Source organism: Amblyomma americanum, chromosome 1 (assembly GCF_052857255.1).
Source record: "Amblyomma americanum isolate KBUSLIRL-KWMA chromosome 1, ASM5285725v1, whole genome shotgun sequence".
In the NCBI taxonomy this organism is placed as follows: domain Eukaryota; kingdom Metazoa; phylum Arthropoda; class Arachnida; order Ixodida; family Ixodidae; genus Amblyomma; species Amblyomma americanum.
Genome location: NC_135497.1, coordinates 315,825,860 through 315,842,935, shown reverse-complemented (window position 1 = coordinate 315,842,935; position 17,076 = coordinate 315,825,860). Strand labels below are relative to the sequence as shown.

The following is a 17,076-nucleotide window of genomic DNA, read 5'->3' as shown; positions in this document are numbered from 1 at the left end:
GGACACATAGGACTCCACGGCAAAAAAAAACAAATTTTTATGCAAATCAGCTGTGTGCCGCTAGTCAGCCGGGCCACATGTTAGTGTTGAGGCAAGCTGGAAAGCCGCTTTTTGCTTTTTTATTTCCACTGGCTTCATTAGCCTGCTGTCCTTGTGATTGCATCATTACATGTTTGTTGCTTTGAGTTGCGCGCGCGCCGTGATGCCATCTGTCGAGAAACTACAAAAGAAAATGCGGCGGCAGGATTAAGGGGAGAGAGCGTGCGTGCGCGCGTGTGTGTGTGTGTGAGGGGGGGGGGGTTACGTAGACTTAATAGTATTTGGAGTCAACTTTCTCTTTGGCCAGCATTGGTTACGAGCTGGACAGTTGAACTTTATGCGGCAAAGTTCGTGCAGTCCGCAACAAAATTTTTTGCTTGGGTCTTTTTTTTGCTGTGGTCGGTTAATTCAATATTTTTCCCGGTCCCAATGACTTCGAATAAAACATGTTTTACTGTATATTATTCCTACCGACATCCACAAACACAATACCACAAGAAACAAAGAGTGTGGCTCCTAAAGCACCACTCCACAGAGAATGCTTAAATCCGCGATTGTTCGCAGAATCACAGGAAACTAGGGGCCTTAGTCACAGTGCTCATTTTCTTCTGCCACAGGACATGAGAAATGCACAACTTTAGGGAACCTCGAGGTAGTATACGAAGAGTAGCCAAAACAAGCAGGTGCAGGATGAGCAAAAGTGTCAGTTGTTAGGTAGTATGGCCAAGGTTTTACATCGATAAGGGCTTTTAACTTACAAGCATTGGAGGGATAAACAGGATGTTAGGGAATGGTTGAGGCACACAAACTGTAACCTGGTGCACACAACCCAAGGTAAGAACTGCGTCCTCATAATGTTATGGGTGGGATCTGCAGCCTCATATGCATCATCACACTCATTACGACCAGCGATACCGTATTTACTTACATAAATTGTGCGCCCCTAATTTACTACCCAGGTTTATATAAGAAAAGCTTCACTAGTACATTTTGCACTCCCTGCTGCACAAGCACAACAGCATCTATGCGGGTGTGCACAAGGAGGGAGAGATCGGTGCAGTCGCATCAGCGCATGCGGCTGCAAAAGGTGAGTGAGTAGTATAAAAAAAAAAGCTGGTAATTTGTTTGTAAATTGGTTCTGGTATAGAAAAACCAATAGTGTCATTTACCTGGCTCACTCGTGCCGGCGGTCGCTTTCCCATACAAACAGTTGCAGGAACTAAACTTCCGGTAACCTACGAAGTATGCATCGCGCCAGAATCCGAAACTACCGAACCGTTGGGTTTTCTGTTTGCCGCTACTTGGCGGGGCGCATACGAGGGTGCACTTTAATTGGGCTTGTATCTCCATTTGCCTCTAATTGCTGGCTCTGTGACTGTATCCTCCAGCGTTTACTTTTTGAGTTGTGCACGCGCAGTCATGCCATCATGTGGGGACCTATATAACCTGTGTCTGGGGTGGGGGAGAGTATGCTTTGACTTATATTTGGAGTAGAATTTTTTTTGGCCAGCAGTGTTGCGAGTTGAGGGGCTGATTTATATGTGGCAATATACCATATACATTGTGCATTATGACTTTCATAGAGTATTTTAGGACGCGTTCACGAAACCTCCGCGTAATTTGCGTACCCCCTTTTGACGACTTAATTTTAGAAAAAAAAGGGCACAAATTACGCGAGTAAATGTGGGATATGTGGAGAAATACAAGTTTTCTTTGCTGGCCATGTGCGCATTGATAAGGTTTTGAGATGCCCATGCTAACAACAAAAGTAGAGGCCTCTTTGTGTTTGCACTTGTCCCATGATGAATTTCTCATCATGCCTCACCGCTGCCAAGCATATTGATTGTTGCTTTGTTGCAGGTCACACTGAGCATAACTGTACAGGAGTATAATGCATTCTGTTCTAGAATCTCGCAGTATTATCCTTTATGACTAATGTCCCTTAAAAGCTCAAGCAAATGCAAGCCTAAACCATTGTACAAAAACTATGCTTGACTGATACTTAGAACACAACAAACACAAGGAATGGCAGACAAATGAACAGTGCAACACACAACTTGACAGATCTCATGTTACCCAAGTTATTAGACATCTATATGAAGGCAGGAACATGAACAAACACTAAAATGACACAACCTGGCGCATTACCTGCTGTAACGACAGTTTGGATGATTGTTTGAAACTGCATTCCATACGTGTGAACCGCAGCTGCTGGTAATATGCAGTTCTCACATGGCCTGCTTTTCTACTTGCTCAACTGCTGCCGGCATCATGGGAATCAACCATAACTTCATTTTAATATAAATTATTGTGTTGGTGGCAAAACTGGCAACAGGATCAGACTTTATGGTATCCAGAGGCTGGCTGAAGCATCTTGCAACTTGAGCACCAGACCGGAGCATAGCAGTCTGAAGACGTTATAAAACATGCTCTACACTTAATTGCTATGAAGGAAGCAGGACCTTCAGATCCCCAAGCGGTCTGGCGAGTCCGAGATTGGGAGTGAAAATGCTTAACCCCTCTCACACCCCAGGTAACGCTTAAACATTCACATTACACACTCACAACCGTCCTGGCGAGATTTTTTACTTTGCCTAAAAAATGCGTACCTCACATAAGCATGCTTATCTTGCTATGATTGGCCGTGGCGCCATCAACAATCGCAAAATCGTCGGATCACACTGTGATTGAGCAAACAAATTTAGAAGCAAATGATTCTGAACACCTGTGACATGAACTGCTGATCATGTGATTTGTTGATGATGGATGCATGGGGGGTGGGTGGGGGTGGGGGGTTGGGGGAGCGGGTGGATGTACAATATGAAATTTCGACTCTCACAAAAATGTGTCAACTGTTTTCTTTCCCAGTGTAATGAACCTTTCCCCAAAATTGAGGTCATGTTTTCTGCGAAAAAAGTGGGTTCATTATGTGGGTAAATACGGTATCAATGCCCATGCTTAACGTGCAGTGGCAAGGGTGCATATACTAAATGTGCCAATTTTATGGTATTTCCCCCATTATACAAAACACAAACTGTGTGATAGATTAGCACAGCACATGTAAGTTTTATAATCAGGAGTCCAATGTATATGACTAAAGTGCAGCAATGCTTCTTAGTAAGTGCATGCTAAATGTCATATCTATTCATTAAAATGTCCACACAAAAGCCAAAAATGTCTTGCAAAGCACTCTATGACTTTGTGGGTACAAGCCATAAACACAAATTCTTACATTCTACATTACAGAAAACTAATTTTCTAACCAAATCACTGCAAATCACAAAAACTTACATTGTGCACCAATTATCCAGCTTGCTCACACTGGTGATTGCATTCTTTGACGGGCCGTAGACAGCGCGAGAGCAAACTTCCGGTAACCTCCCCTCACACCAGAATCCGAAACTACAGGGCTGCTGGCAGTTCACTTTTCCGCAAATCAACCAGCCACATGCAAGTATGGAAGGCAGGATGGGGAGCTGTTTCATCACATTTGATCTCCATTTGCCTTGGACTGCAGGCCTTTCGACTGCATCATTACGCGTCTCTTGCTTTACGCTGCGCGCATGCTGTGATTCAGCCTCGAGGAGGAAGAAAAGGGGAAGGGGGGGGGGGTCTACAGACTTCTATGCTGCAATATATAGCACTGGAAAAATGGGTGAAAAAAGTAACCTACCCTTTCAGATAAGAGGACAAAATGTGACTGGTACAGACAGGTGGAGTCACATGATGCACAGCCCCAGAATACAAACTCATTTGGTTTGTCGAGTGAACACACATATTAGTGCCCCTGACACAGTTTCTAAGGATGACAACTAAACCCTGCTAAATGTTGGATAACAAATATAGCTGCCCAAAGTATGGCAAAAGGCACACAATTTTGCTCCAAACTGCACCCATTTCTATGTACTGCTATGGTGTCATTTCCAGTGAAATTAGTATACCACTGCAGAGACAGCAACAGTAAGCTGGAAGGATTTTATCAGCGTCACAAATGGGCAGAGAGGCAGAGAAAACTGGCCAAGCCTGCTGCACCACAAGTGAAAAAGACGAAAAGGCCGCACTCTGGTGAGGCCTTGAGAAAAAAGTGGCAATTTTTGAGCTGCTGGATAATTAGCAAGATGTTTCTATTTACAAATAAAAAAAAATCAATGAGGGAGTTTGAGCACATCCTGTCTTTTCACAATGATGACAATATAATGACAGAGCCCAACCAGAAGGCTATGCAAAGATGCTTTAATGTATAACCTCCTTTTCATCCTCACCTTTTCGAGACATTAGCACCTCAACTTTTCTTATGCTTGCTTCGATCCGGGAGAGCTCATCCATAATTTTATCATTACTCGAAGTCATCAACTCTTGGAGCAGCTCTTTCCTGCAAGGGCCAAGCAATGTTAATTATGACCCTGTACTTATGTAGTAAACATACAAGCATAAAGAATCCCACAGAAAAGATTAACTCACTTCAAATAACCTACAGGCTCTACTGTGGCAGAAAATAAAGACGATTGCACTTGTAATACATCTGCTTCCAGAAAGTTCAGTTTCTCCAGACCCTATGCACTGCTCATGCCATGAGAAGAACACCTTACATGAGGTGCTCCATGAGAAGAACACCTTACATGAGGCCACTTTTATTCCCTGAGGTATAATATAATTTGTGACGATTTCATAACATTGGAACTGGAGTAGCATGCCAGGTCAACAACCAGGCAGACCTCTCCTGTTTCAATAAAAACTCTCTCCTCCTCCTCATAACATTGGAAGGCAAGTTTTAAGTGGTACCCATTGTGATCCAGGGTATCCACCTGCTTAGCTTAGCTTGGCTATGTTAGCTAAACTGATTGCATAGGCTGATGGTTCTGCATACTCAAGCCAACATGACTAAAATGATTATAGTAGACTATACTCATTAATTCAAACTTCAAGGGATCAGAGATTTTCGTCAATTATCAGAAATGCACCTTAATATGACCCAAGACTAGTGCTGTGCATTATGGACATCTATACATAAAAATAGCAAATCACATCTCTTTCATCATCCAAGTGCGGTTAAATGCTATAGCACAAGATAAAATATCAGTGAAAGGCATTGATGTCTTCACTCGACCACAATTCTCCGACTGTTTGTATGGCTGAAAAAAAGTGATCAATAATGCATTTGTTTCCCAAGAGAGTAAAACCACATTAATTGGGACCTCAAAAGACTGGAAAAAAGGTCCAAATTACTCGAAGCTCTGACAGTTGAATGGCTACAAAAAAACTTTCAAGGAGGAGGAGGAGGATTAACTACTTTCGTCGACAAAAGTAGCAGATGGTGTGGGGTTATGGCCCCATCAAGTGGCCATGAGCCTGTGGCGTTCGGCAACTTCTAGGGCTCTTGTCACAACCCGGATCTGTGTGAATGAGTCGGAACTGAGCAATGCGGCCTCCCACTGGTCTGGATTCGAAAGCTGCAAACCCCGAGAAGGGGAGTCATGAGGGCAAGCCCAGATGATGTCGCATAAAGTGGCATGTTGACCACATAGTTTACAGGAGGGAGAGTAGACCTTTCAAAAACAGTTTAGCAGAGCAGCAAGTTGAACTGATTAAAAGATAAGCAATGGTCATCTGAGGCAATGCCGATTTATCGCAACTACGCTGTGGTGTACTGTTTGCCCACTGTCATGAATATCAAAGGAGAACTGCTACAAAATCCACAAAATAGTAAGGCCTTCTGCGGCCTCCTTCACAGGAGCGATGCTGTAGCAGTGAAGCCACAACAGAGCAAGCAGCTCGTGATGACTGCGCATTTTTGGCACATGACCACGCAGAGGGAACAGAGGGGAAAGCACATTTGTGCCGGAACAGCACAAAGCCTAAAAAGAAAAACGAAAGATACCAGCGACGCCCAAATCAGCGTCTCATCTGGTGCACAGCTGACCTTGGCTCCCTGCTGCGCGGCCGATAGCAAATATCGTCGACGACTGGTAGACAAGGCTTAGTCAGGCCATGTTACGGTCCTTTGTACAGAGGCGATCACACTTGTCTAGAGTGCCCGACAGGTGCCATCCGGGGGAAATGAAGCGGAATTCTAAAGCAGGTACTGACTTTCACTGATAATGGCTGCGCTGGAGAGCAGCAGAATAGACACGTGAACCGCACAGGCACCAGCGCCTTACCGCTAGCAAAGCAGCTGCAAAAAGATTTCACTTCATTTGCTCCGCAGCACACCGCCCGAGCGCTCTAGACAAGTGTGATCGACTCTGTAAGCAGCATCAAGGGACATTTCTGCTTTTACAGTCCCTAGTTGGGTCCAATAATGTAACATGGCCATTCCAGAATGCTGTTGGGCACAGCCCGACAAGCTTTTCCATGCTCGGAATTGTGCACGTTTTCCTCACAATGCATGATGCACCATCTGTTAAACCACACGCTGTCCAAATATCCTCTGAAGACTTCGGCACATAAGAAGATATCAAAAATAAACATTCCATAAACAAAATTGGCAAAACAGCTCCGAACTGGAACAGCCGCAAAGTGGGTAAAAATTTCACGCCACAACGCGTTAATGATATGAAATTACATGTAAATGCGTCAACTTCTGGCAGTTCATTTTTTCAGATGTGTAACAGTGCTAAATTTCATACATCATTCTAGTATTTCAATAACACAAGTTCTTTAGGATGTTCACAACTAGCTTACAAAGGCACTGTTTTGCAACACAAAGCATGCAAAGCCCAAACCACTCAGTCATGCACTGCTTTGTATAACACAAAACGTTTGGCACATTTAACACAGAACATGTACTTTCATCTGCTTAAACATTTCTGTCCACATTAGTTATCAAATCAGTTAAAAGACAAATAGGGGTTGTGTTAAGCTGTGATTTCTAACACTAAATTCACAAGGCGAACTACATGCCTGGGAGAAGGCCCTCAGTGAAAATCGAAGGCAGTAATCACCTTTGTGCATGCAGCCTGGCCAGATCTTCCTCCAGGGATTGTAAATCCTCTGTGTCACTGTCGTCGGACACACACTGAGGAAAAAAAAAATATTCCAACTCAAAACCTAAGGCACTGTTCGAGAGATTTTCAGGCCATTTTTACTGCTTCAAGCACGCTGAAATGCAGCAACTGTTTTAATTTTAGTCACCAAGGTGTCAATAAATTTAACTCCTATGAAGCCCCTATCAGAATCGGAAATCCAATTTATTATTCACCAGTAAAGTTGTACTTACAGTTGCTCTTTGCATGCATACAGAGCAAATGAGGTTACCTACCTGCCAGTATTCACTTGCTGGGTCAAAGGAGTTCAAGACTCTAGTGACCTCCTGTCTCAGCCTCTGAGATGGATGTTCGAATAAGTTCAGCAAGTCAATGACACTGGAACAATCACCCGAAAAAGAAAAGAAGAACGTATCTTGAGACTTCAATTCACGCATCACACACACATAAACAATGCAGTGCAGGTTACAACCATATGGTTCATGCTCATGTTTTGTGCTACCAATGCAGTCAGCCTGATGCCTATGAAATACAGTAGACTCCCTTTAAGAGGAACTTGAAGGGACTGGAATCTGCTTGTCTTGCCAGAAGTTCAACTTAACAGAAATGCCCCTAAAAAAAGATATGTGAGCATGCTAGGTGAGTCCATTTATATGTTACATGAAAAAAGTAAACAAAATTGTCTTTTTCAGATAGATGGTAATTGTTAACACAGCATTTATTGCAGTATACAATAAGACAGAGTATGAAACAAGCTCACATTATCCTACGTGAAAATGGCATTGGTCTAGTTTTCTTTTTCCATTATCTTTCTTTTTTTCTCACTATGTCCCACAACGGCTGCTATTGGTATGAGTTTTTCTTTTCTGCTTATGGCTTATGGGGGGCTTAATGTCCCAAAGCGACTACGGCTATGAGGGATGCCATAGTGAAGGGCTCCGGAAATTTCAACCACCTGGGTTTTTTAATGTGCACTGATATTGCACAGTACATGAGCCTAAAACGTTTCGCCTCCATCGAAATGTGACCACAGCGGCCGGGATCGAACCTGCGTCTTTCGGGTCAGCAGCCAAGCACCATAACTACTGAGACATCGCGGTGGCTCGTTATTTAACGCAATAGTGTTAAATGCCTCATTGTCCAGAAAATCAGGTGTCGGCACCAGCGTCGGTGTTGTGAACGAAAAATCACAAGCATGACTCTGGCAGGTGGTGCCCAGGGAGCAACCTAGGAGGCAGGTGGGCCACCTCTACTTGGCAGGTGGCATGGCAGCTGGCACCTAATGATTGGTCGCTTGGGAATGTCAACCTGGGCTCCACAAGGCACACCACTAGGAGCACCTGCCAATGCAGGGCAGGAGCATATCGCTTAACTGCTGCGCCAGGAGGCATATGAAGACTCCCAGGGATCTATGAATGTAGAGTAGAGAAGTGACATTCTACATATATGGGTATTAACCCACTACACTATCACGCATACCATTAAAGGTGCACTAAAGAGGAATCTGAACTTGTCTTTTTACCACAGGAACTCGATCTACACATTCCGAGCATTCCTAGAAACTTTAAATTATTGTCCTGTGCAGCCAATTTCCCTAATTTAAATCGAGTTAAACGTCCCGGGTCCCATCTTTTTTTTTTTTTTTAACTCAACACTGAAGGTAAGAGGAGTCAGCCAACGAGTGGAGTGCCTTCCAGGCAGTCCCGTGGCGGCTTCGCTTTCGTTTTTTGTTTTTGTTTTTTTTAATGCTTCTGTGAATAACTAGTTTCAGTCGCAGACAACACAGCTGCAAATTACGCCCACGGAAATAAAAATACGCGTGGACTCTTTGATTTACGTATCACTCCGCCTGTGGCAGAGCAGCAAGCCGCCACGGGGCTGGCTGAAAGACACTCCACGCGTTGGCTGACTCCTCCTACCTTCAGCGTTGAGTTTAAAAAAAAAAAAAAGACAGGAGCCGGGACGATTTAAATTATGGAAACCGGCCGTACAGGAAAATTATTCGAAGTTTCTAAGAATGCTGGGAACATGTAGATCGATTTCTCGCAGTAGAAAGACGAGTTCAGATTTGTCTTTAGTGCACCTTTAAGGCGCAGCTTAAGTGTCCTCTCATTTTTGCTTTTCATCCTCCTCCAACCACGTTGAAGGTGCCCTACAGGGTACCCTTGAGTCCAACTTGCTCCTTCTGCTGCATAACTATTACCAAAGCCACCAACAAGCACACCACGTGCCTTTCCATACACAGCAGGCAATGCATGCGACGGCACTATCTGGTCATCTGTGCACTACGATAATGCGTTGAAAATAAGTTGACAATGAGAGTTTAAATGAGTTGATAATAATGAATTTAAAATGCGGCACCGGAATTTTAAAGCACCGAGTAAACGAGTGAATGCACTTTGCGCACACACGCCTTTTGGCCTGTGGAAGGCAACGTGTGGCAAGTGACACGAGCATGAAGCAGACACTTGAACATGTCAGTCCTCTGCGCCAGCGTAGGCACTACAGTGCCCTACCTTCTCCATACCGGCAAGAAAGGCACTCCGCCAAGATGGCTTCCCCGCAGTTTTGCGTGAAGGTGTGCAGCAGCCATCTTGTGGGAGTGCACTTTATCAGGTAAATGCGTTTTGTATGTATATTTTTTTCTCCTCTTGACAGTGCCACGTGGACGCCCCGTGAATGCCATTGCGTGAGGCCGCTGCAGTTCGCAGTCGCTGCGAAAGTTCATCTTAACCGAAGGTCATGCGAAACAGTTCATCCCAAGCGGATTAATTTAACATTGAGTCCTAGTGGAAACCAAAGAAAAATCACATTGTTCATTGTATCCTAGAATTCGTCTCAACGAACGTCTACTGTACTGCCACTTACTCTAATTTTTTTTTTTTCCATAAGCACACCAAGACTTGTGTGAGATAACCGAAACCAATAGCTCTTATTAGCTGGTAGCTTCAGACCACACTTATGGAGATGAAAGTTCGACATGTACACTAAAGTATGGAAGTCAAATAAAGTGATCAATGGCAGACCTGACGCCTATGTCTTTAGGCCACTTTCTGCACATTCTGGAGGCTTTGGTCGCTGATATTATCAGAGTTATATGGAGACTTTTCACTGCACACTGCATCTAGTGTCAATTTCTTAAGAGAACAGGGTAGGCTAAAATTTTTAAAAATTGATTTTTTGCTTTTTCGCAGTATGAAATTTCGTTTTTTTTTCCAAACAACAAGATCCAATGTCTCATTTGTGGGGGAAAAAAATCTGACACAAAAATGACATTTTTAGAAATGTAGGTGGTTGCGAACCGTGACCCATTTTGCTAATCTGTAATATGTAGCTCTCCTGTGTTGACAAAAAAAATAAGAAAACAGATAAGCCGAATTTTCTTGAGGATTAGAATGATTATCAGTGCTTATCTGGCAACAGCAAAAAGCTTCCCACCATTTTGTTTTGAGCCAAGTTTAGCTCTAGACACTATTCAACTAGCATTGCTTGCTCTTCGAGTGCATTGTTTACTCTTACCCTGCTTCGGTGCGATACAGTTACTGCAATGACTAACGCTGAAGAATCTGTGCTGTAAGCATTGAATCTGCACCAACCAGCCTATGTTTACTATCATGTTGTTGAATACTGGGAACGCCGCCCGGCGTAGGGCACAGCATCTGAGTGATGGCTGGAGTCTACCATGAATTCTTGTTCTTCAAAACTCTTGCTGTCAGCAGCATACGCAGACGAGATAAAAGTGCTTACCGACCGCAGCCATCACTGGTTGAGGAAGAAAAAAACACCTCCATGGGAAGATAGAAAACGCAAATGAGTATTGCACGTTTTTTTTTTTTTTTCGCGAGCGTGCTGCAAAATTTGTTTATTGGTATTTAGACGCTGAAAATATCTCTGATGAACGCTTTGCTTATTTATTATCGTATATCAATGCACATTTGTTCAGGGTAATTTCGTAATGAAGCCGGTTTTTTAACTTAAAAGCCAATTATGTCAAAACAAATTTTTGAAACTTGACCCTTTTTCTCAGGAACCACGAGCACTGGAGACATTTTTGCCTGGTATGTAACAAAGACGATGAAAAGTCTGCTGAACCAGAATTATAAAAAATTAATGCAAGGAATTTTATTTCACAGGATGTTTATTGCTGATTCTGGCTTGGAAATTGGTAGAGTCCAGTAAAGAAACAAACAAAAAATGCAAAACAGATATTAAAAAATTATTCCGGTTCAGTAATGAGAACACAAAAAGCTGATTACGATACCAGTGTGACTGCCCTGACCCTAGTAGTACCCAAGAAAAAGAGTCTCGAACATCGTCTAAAATACATGGGAGGAATGGGGCCTACTTGTCCCCTTAAGGGAGGACGTGGCTTTCAGAGGTGAAATTTTTTACTTTTTCGCATAGAGCAATGAATTTTGGCAAGCTTATTGGAAAGTGTATTAGATAAAGAAATATATATTTTCACACGCATACCTTCAGCAGTTTTGACATTTTAAAATCTTATATGCAGCACCATAAGGGAACGAATAAAGGAGCGAGTGAAAGAAGTAAGGACGAAAGGCGTGCCATAGTGGAGGGCTCTGGAATAATTCGACCACCTGGGGATCTTTAATGTGCATTGACATCACACAGCACACAGGCGCCTTTGCATTTCGCCTCCAATGAAATGTGGCCGCTGTGGCCGGGTTCAAACCCGGGAACTCCAGCTCAGTAGCCGAGCACCCTAACCACTGAGCCACCGCGGCGGGTAGGTAAGAAGTAGTGTCTTACTTTTCCAGAGCAAAGAAAGAAACCTGTTCCGGGAGCTGTTCGCAAATCCTCACACCCGGGACTCCACCGCTGCACAATAGAGAGGATGACAAATACAAAATGATTTATTAAAATAACACAAAATGAGTGAATCATCAACTTTCTGCACTTTCCTTACCTAGCCACTTGGTTGAAAAGCAAGACATCTTCAGGTCTTCTCAGGACCAGCACTGGAAACTCTATGTGTTTCTCTTCCAGCTAAGTAACAAAAGGAAAAACAACAATACATGAAAGTGAACTTTTTGTGCATGTACATGGATTCAAACTGAAGAATAAAAAAAAATCTCTGCCAACACGGCCTCAGAGTTCAAACTAAGAGCACTAACTACAGGAATTTCAAGTGTTTACATCGGTGCGCTCAGCAAACGTGGCGAAGACTAAATCAAAGCATCCTTCCGGAAACATCCCTTCTAAAATGCAAGCAGCGCCATCTACCTCCCGAATTTTGCACAACTATTGCGATTTACAGCCACCTTTGCTATATCCGGTATATTTCTTCGTTATATCAGCGAATACCATAAGCTTGCCGTCCCGGTTAGCTCAGTTGGTAGAGCGACTGCTCCAGTGAAGCGGTGGTCCTGGGTTCGAACCCGGGACCAGGACGAATTTATCTTTAACAATGAGGTTTCTGAGAAAGCTGTATAGCTTTCCTTTGTAGCCGTATGGCTGCCGTTGGGTGGATGCCAATGAGTAATACTCCCTTGTTCCAAATTTTATAAACATGTGCATCGCAACACGACGAATCATTTGACACCATCCGGAACCCCCTGCGACAAATGGTTCAGCTTTAATGGCCATCTGAAGGTCCTCGGAATGCATGGTTTGGGGGTGGAAATGTTGTCGGTGCAAATCCCACACATATTTTGGGCTTCATCTCAATTAGTAATTTTATCCTCAGAAACATGCCAAGTCATTTGACACCATTTGGAAGATCCTGTGTCAAACGTGTGGTCCCCAAATTTTATGCAAATGGCAATTCCTCAGGGGGGGTCCCACTTCGATGGCCACTATACTGGCACATATATAATGGATCGAAAGTAGAGGTATCAACACTGTTGCTATGCGATATAGTGTGGTCACGTGGTAACTGTTCTGGACAATTTCACCTCCATTGCAGATAGGCGCATCCTTGACAAATGCAAGTAGTAAGAGCTAACGCTCTTAAAATGGGTTATCTGCTTAGTACAGCACGCCACTAGCTTCTGGTCCTAATGGCCATTTTAATGCAAAGTAATCCCTTACCGAAAGGCTGCAGACCGCATTAAAGACTTCAAGCCAAGACCAAACTTCTTCCAAGCAAATAAAAAGCGTAAAGAGCCAACAAAAAAAACAAGTGAAGATAACAAACTGGTTGCAGGGGAGACAAAAGATGCCATACATACCTTCTGCAAAATATCATCTGATGTCCACTCCAGAAGTTGACAAACATTTGCAGTGGTAATGAAGGGCTCTTGCAAATGGTTAAGAACCATCAGGCAGTGCCCTGTCTTGAGGTACTCACTGATCAGAGAGAGAGAGAGAAAGAAGCGAGACATATGATCAAGGTATGAATTTATCAGAATTTAATATGTGGTCTTTCACAAGACAAAGAAGAGCAGGGTTGCATCAAATGCTGAAAAATGCGAATTTAGCTAGCTCCAAAGGTATGAAAACCAAAGCACAAGTCTGACTATACAAACTGCCAGTGTACCTTGCTTCTGTCAAAAAAAAAAAAATGAAACGCAGCTCCGTTTCAGATTCATGGCTCGTTATTGATGGCACCTGCGTACAGTACAAAATTTCACATAATACAGTCACTCCGGCTCTAATGCAACGTCGTGACTGTGTGGCCAGAAATTCACGCCATTAAATAGTGCTCACATTTGCTATTACATCCCTGCATGCAACATTTTTCCAGCTTATTCCAACAAATCAACAGTTGTAGCAAGGTGCATATCACAACACAGCTGCATGAAAGGCAGAAAGTGTGGAGGACAAAGATTTCAAATGCGAACTGTTTATAAGGCTAGTTATAACTAGTGCTGGAAAAAAATAAATGCAAACTCAGTGCTGCCAATAGTGATGTTTCCATTCGGCATTCCCCCAGATCAAAATGGCCACAGCTATGCCTGCACTGTTTGAACATGACAACTTTCCCCACCCTCTCTCATCCTCCTGGCGCGCCTGGCTGGCATGGGCCCAAAGGGATGATCAGCTGACACTAATACGACAGACAAGCCACTAACTTGCTAAGCACTAAATATTGCACTAAAAATAACACTGTTTTCTCTCTCTTGGACTTTTTGAGATGTGCTGATATTGTCGCCAACTGTCCTGGACATTGTGGAAATGCCTGCATGTGGTTGCAATCTTTCAGGAACAAACTAGTGGTCCCTAATGACTCCACACAAGAGAAGTCAGGCCGCATAAAAAAAACTATATGGCTTCCTTGGCAGCAAAGAACACTGCTTAAAAAGCAAACAATAAAACTCCTTGCTGGGCTCGTTGGTGCATGTTTTCAAGTAACCAGTTAGCGCAAAAGAAGACTATCACAAGAGGAACATCACCACTGTCCCGTGTTGTAGTCTTACTGAGAAATCACTTGCTGCAGTGCTGCAGTGCACAAGTTCCTTGTAAGAACTTTGAACTACAAATATTTCTAGACTATGGACAAATGAAGCTTTGGAAACTAAGAATAGTTATCTAAACACACATCCTCCAGATGCAATTAATACTTTGGTTTGGGCTAGCTGATTCATCCTTAGATTGGTTTATGGTTTATGGGGGTTTGAAGGGTTTAATGTCCCAAAGCAACTCAAGCTATGAGGGACACCATAGTGAAAGGCCCCGGGAATTTCGACCACCTGGGCACGTTAACGTGCACTGACATCGCACAGTACACAGACCTGTAGTATTTCGATGGACATGGCTGGGAGGTTCATCCTTAGATGGATGCATCTTGCACAGAAGGGACAAGTTGAAACAAAGGGACACAAATGACAGCACAGTGGAATATGTGCAACAGGACAGCACCGAAATATACTTGGGATTGTAACCCATGCACAAAAAGGCAAAAAGTAGCAGTACCATGCTACGTCTGACCTGAATGATATCAAGTCAAGCTCTTTGTGATGCAAAGTACAGCAAAGCTATCATTTACAATACAACATTTATAAATAAAGAAGCAAATGATTACAAGCACTGTCAAATTACAAGCACTTACGGTTTGACAAAACGTGGCAGGAGGGGTCCATCCAGCTCTCGCTGAAGTACTGCCATAAAATCTTCATCCCTGTTTTGAGAACAAAAAATTCGAGGGGACACTTAAGCTCCGTATTAAGGGTATGACTCGATAGCACTAACGAGTTAATGCATATTTTTGTGGAATTCGTCATTCTCAATTTTACATTCATAGATTCCTGGGAGTCCTCATACCGCTCCTGGTGCAGTGGTGCGGCAGCTAAGCAATGTGCCACTGCCCTGCCACGGTTGTCAGTTTTGTCACAATCCGGTGGGCAGGTTGTGATGATGCCACAAGATCATGTGACCTAGGCGGCCTACCGAGGTTGCTTCTCCAGGGATTTTTCACTCAACGCTGACAATGATGACGCCAGATTTTCTGCAGGCAGCATTAATGCTATTGCATTAAAAGCTGCTCAGGGCCAGTTCTCATAGCACACGCATTAAGCAACAAAAGGCAGTCATACGAATGCCTACTTACAATGATAAGTAACAATTACTCTTGAATAAAGTAGAATCCCGAAGGAAAGATAACAGATGACACAAATCTTGCTGAAGTGCACCGTGTAAAATCATCAGGAATTTGGATGTTCCGAATGCTCTTTCACGCCACTACAGATGACACGAACATGGGAGCTGCAGCTGCACCCACCAGCACCAGGCACTGCACTGTCCAGACATGCAGTACGCGCCACAAGTACAAAGCGGTGACAAGTGGCTGTAAATAAATCGCACCACCCATGAACAGACGTGCTTATTAAATACATTTCTCGTGCTTCAGCATACAAAACTAGCTTGTTTTTTGATGATACAATTTTTGCGAGCCCGTGAAATCTGTATCAACAGTCAACTGTAGCAAGAGACTGAAAGCTTGAAGGCAAGCATGCCATTGAAGCACACTGGAAATTCACCATTTCACACTACTTTTAATCTGAAGAGGCCAAGAATAGGGAAGATAAGCAGTGTATTAGGATGTATTTGTAAGAAGCCAACAGTCTTCAAAACCCAGGAAGCACCAGGAAACACTACTAGTACCATTGTTTTCATAAACAGCTCAGTAACTGATTTCATGGTCAACACTGGACTGCAGGAGGAATGCAATCGTAAAAGTGAGCAGTCAGGGCATGAGACACTTGCATGCGGCTGCTGTAGCACAGAAGCCTTGTGAGTCATGACTTGACCTGCAGAGCACTAAGTGAATGATATATAAGCAGTCATGCAAACCAGCCTTGCGGTATTCCCCCTTTTATAAAAAACCGCATGTAATAAACTTAGAGAAGAAAAAAACTTTGCAGTTTTTAATGAGCAAAACTTGCTCCTCCTGAGTGTTTGATGGCTTGCAGTTGACTTTCTTCATATAAAACAAACTTAGTCCTCAAAATATGAAGAAATTGGTGGTCCACCCAGCATACGCGATACAAAAAGGAACCCTTCAATGAGAAGTCTACATATTACTCTATAAAGAGAAATATAGCTTCCAACTTGCAACTTTAGAACTTCTAGTACATCTTTTGCACTAAATTTTACATGGAGGCTTTCCTTGTGCTTGTAGTTTGGTTGCATTTCCAATATGCAGCACTTTGGAGCAATAAAATATTGATTCAGAAACACTCTGGAACACACAGCTTTTAGTTTCCAGATTTCTTAAGTTAGCAAACAATGCTGGAAAAGTTTCAATCTCATGAAAAGGTGTGCCACGCCATTAGTTTGTCATTACTGGCACAGAGCGGCACCCGAAAGGTTTTCAGTTTTAAGATTTATGCTGCACAACTGGGCACAAATGAACATCCCCGGATGCGATGCGGTTGCAACGGAAACGCAGCACTGGAAGACTGTGTGCAGAAATGCGCCGCATGGCAGCAGTCTTCACTGTGAACATATATGGCTATGAAAAGTTTTCCGTGCACAGCATTAAAATGATGGGCGTTACATGAATGTAACAGAAAGCAGGAAACAATGCTCCACGTGAGCCCAGCATTGCCTTGTCTTGCCGACACTTCGAGCTCACTGCGAGTTTGCCAGTGTT

General features: G+C 43.3%; 1 protein-coding gene across 4 annotated transcripts in view; it reads right to left on the bottom strand.

Moving 5' to 3' along the window:
* Positions 1 to 17,076, bottom strand: part of LOC144115377 (uncharacterized) — a 106,484-nt gene that overhangs the window by 21,709 nt on the left and 67,699 nt on the right. For all 4 annotated transcript variants that reach the window (XR_013311387.1, XR_013311386.1, XM_077649741.1 and 1 more), the window contains 7 exons: positions 15,034 to 15,102; positions 13,214 to 13,331; positions 11,950 to 12,029; positions 11,793 to 11,861; positions 7,298 to 7,400; positions 6,981 to 7,054; positions 4,302 to 4,411 (listed from right to left, as the gene is read on the bottom strand). Coding sequence is in view for 2 of the 4 variants with exons in the window: in XM_077649741.1 (XP_077505867.1) it covers positions 4,302 to 4,411; positions 6,981 to 7,054; positions 7,298 to 7,400; positions 11,793 to 11,861; positions 11,950 to 12,029; positions 13,214 to 13,331; positions 15,034 to 15,102 (623 nt within the window). In the remaining 2 variants the exon portion in view is untranslated. The remainder of the gene's footprint in view (positions 1 to 4,301; positions 4,412 to 6,980; positions 7,055 to 7,297; positions 7,401 to 11,792; positions 11,862 to 11,949; positions 12,030 to 13,213; positions 13,332 to 15,033; positions 15,103 to 17,076) is intronic.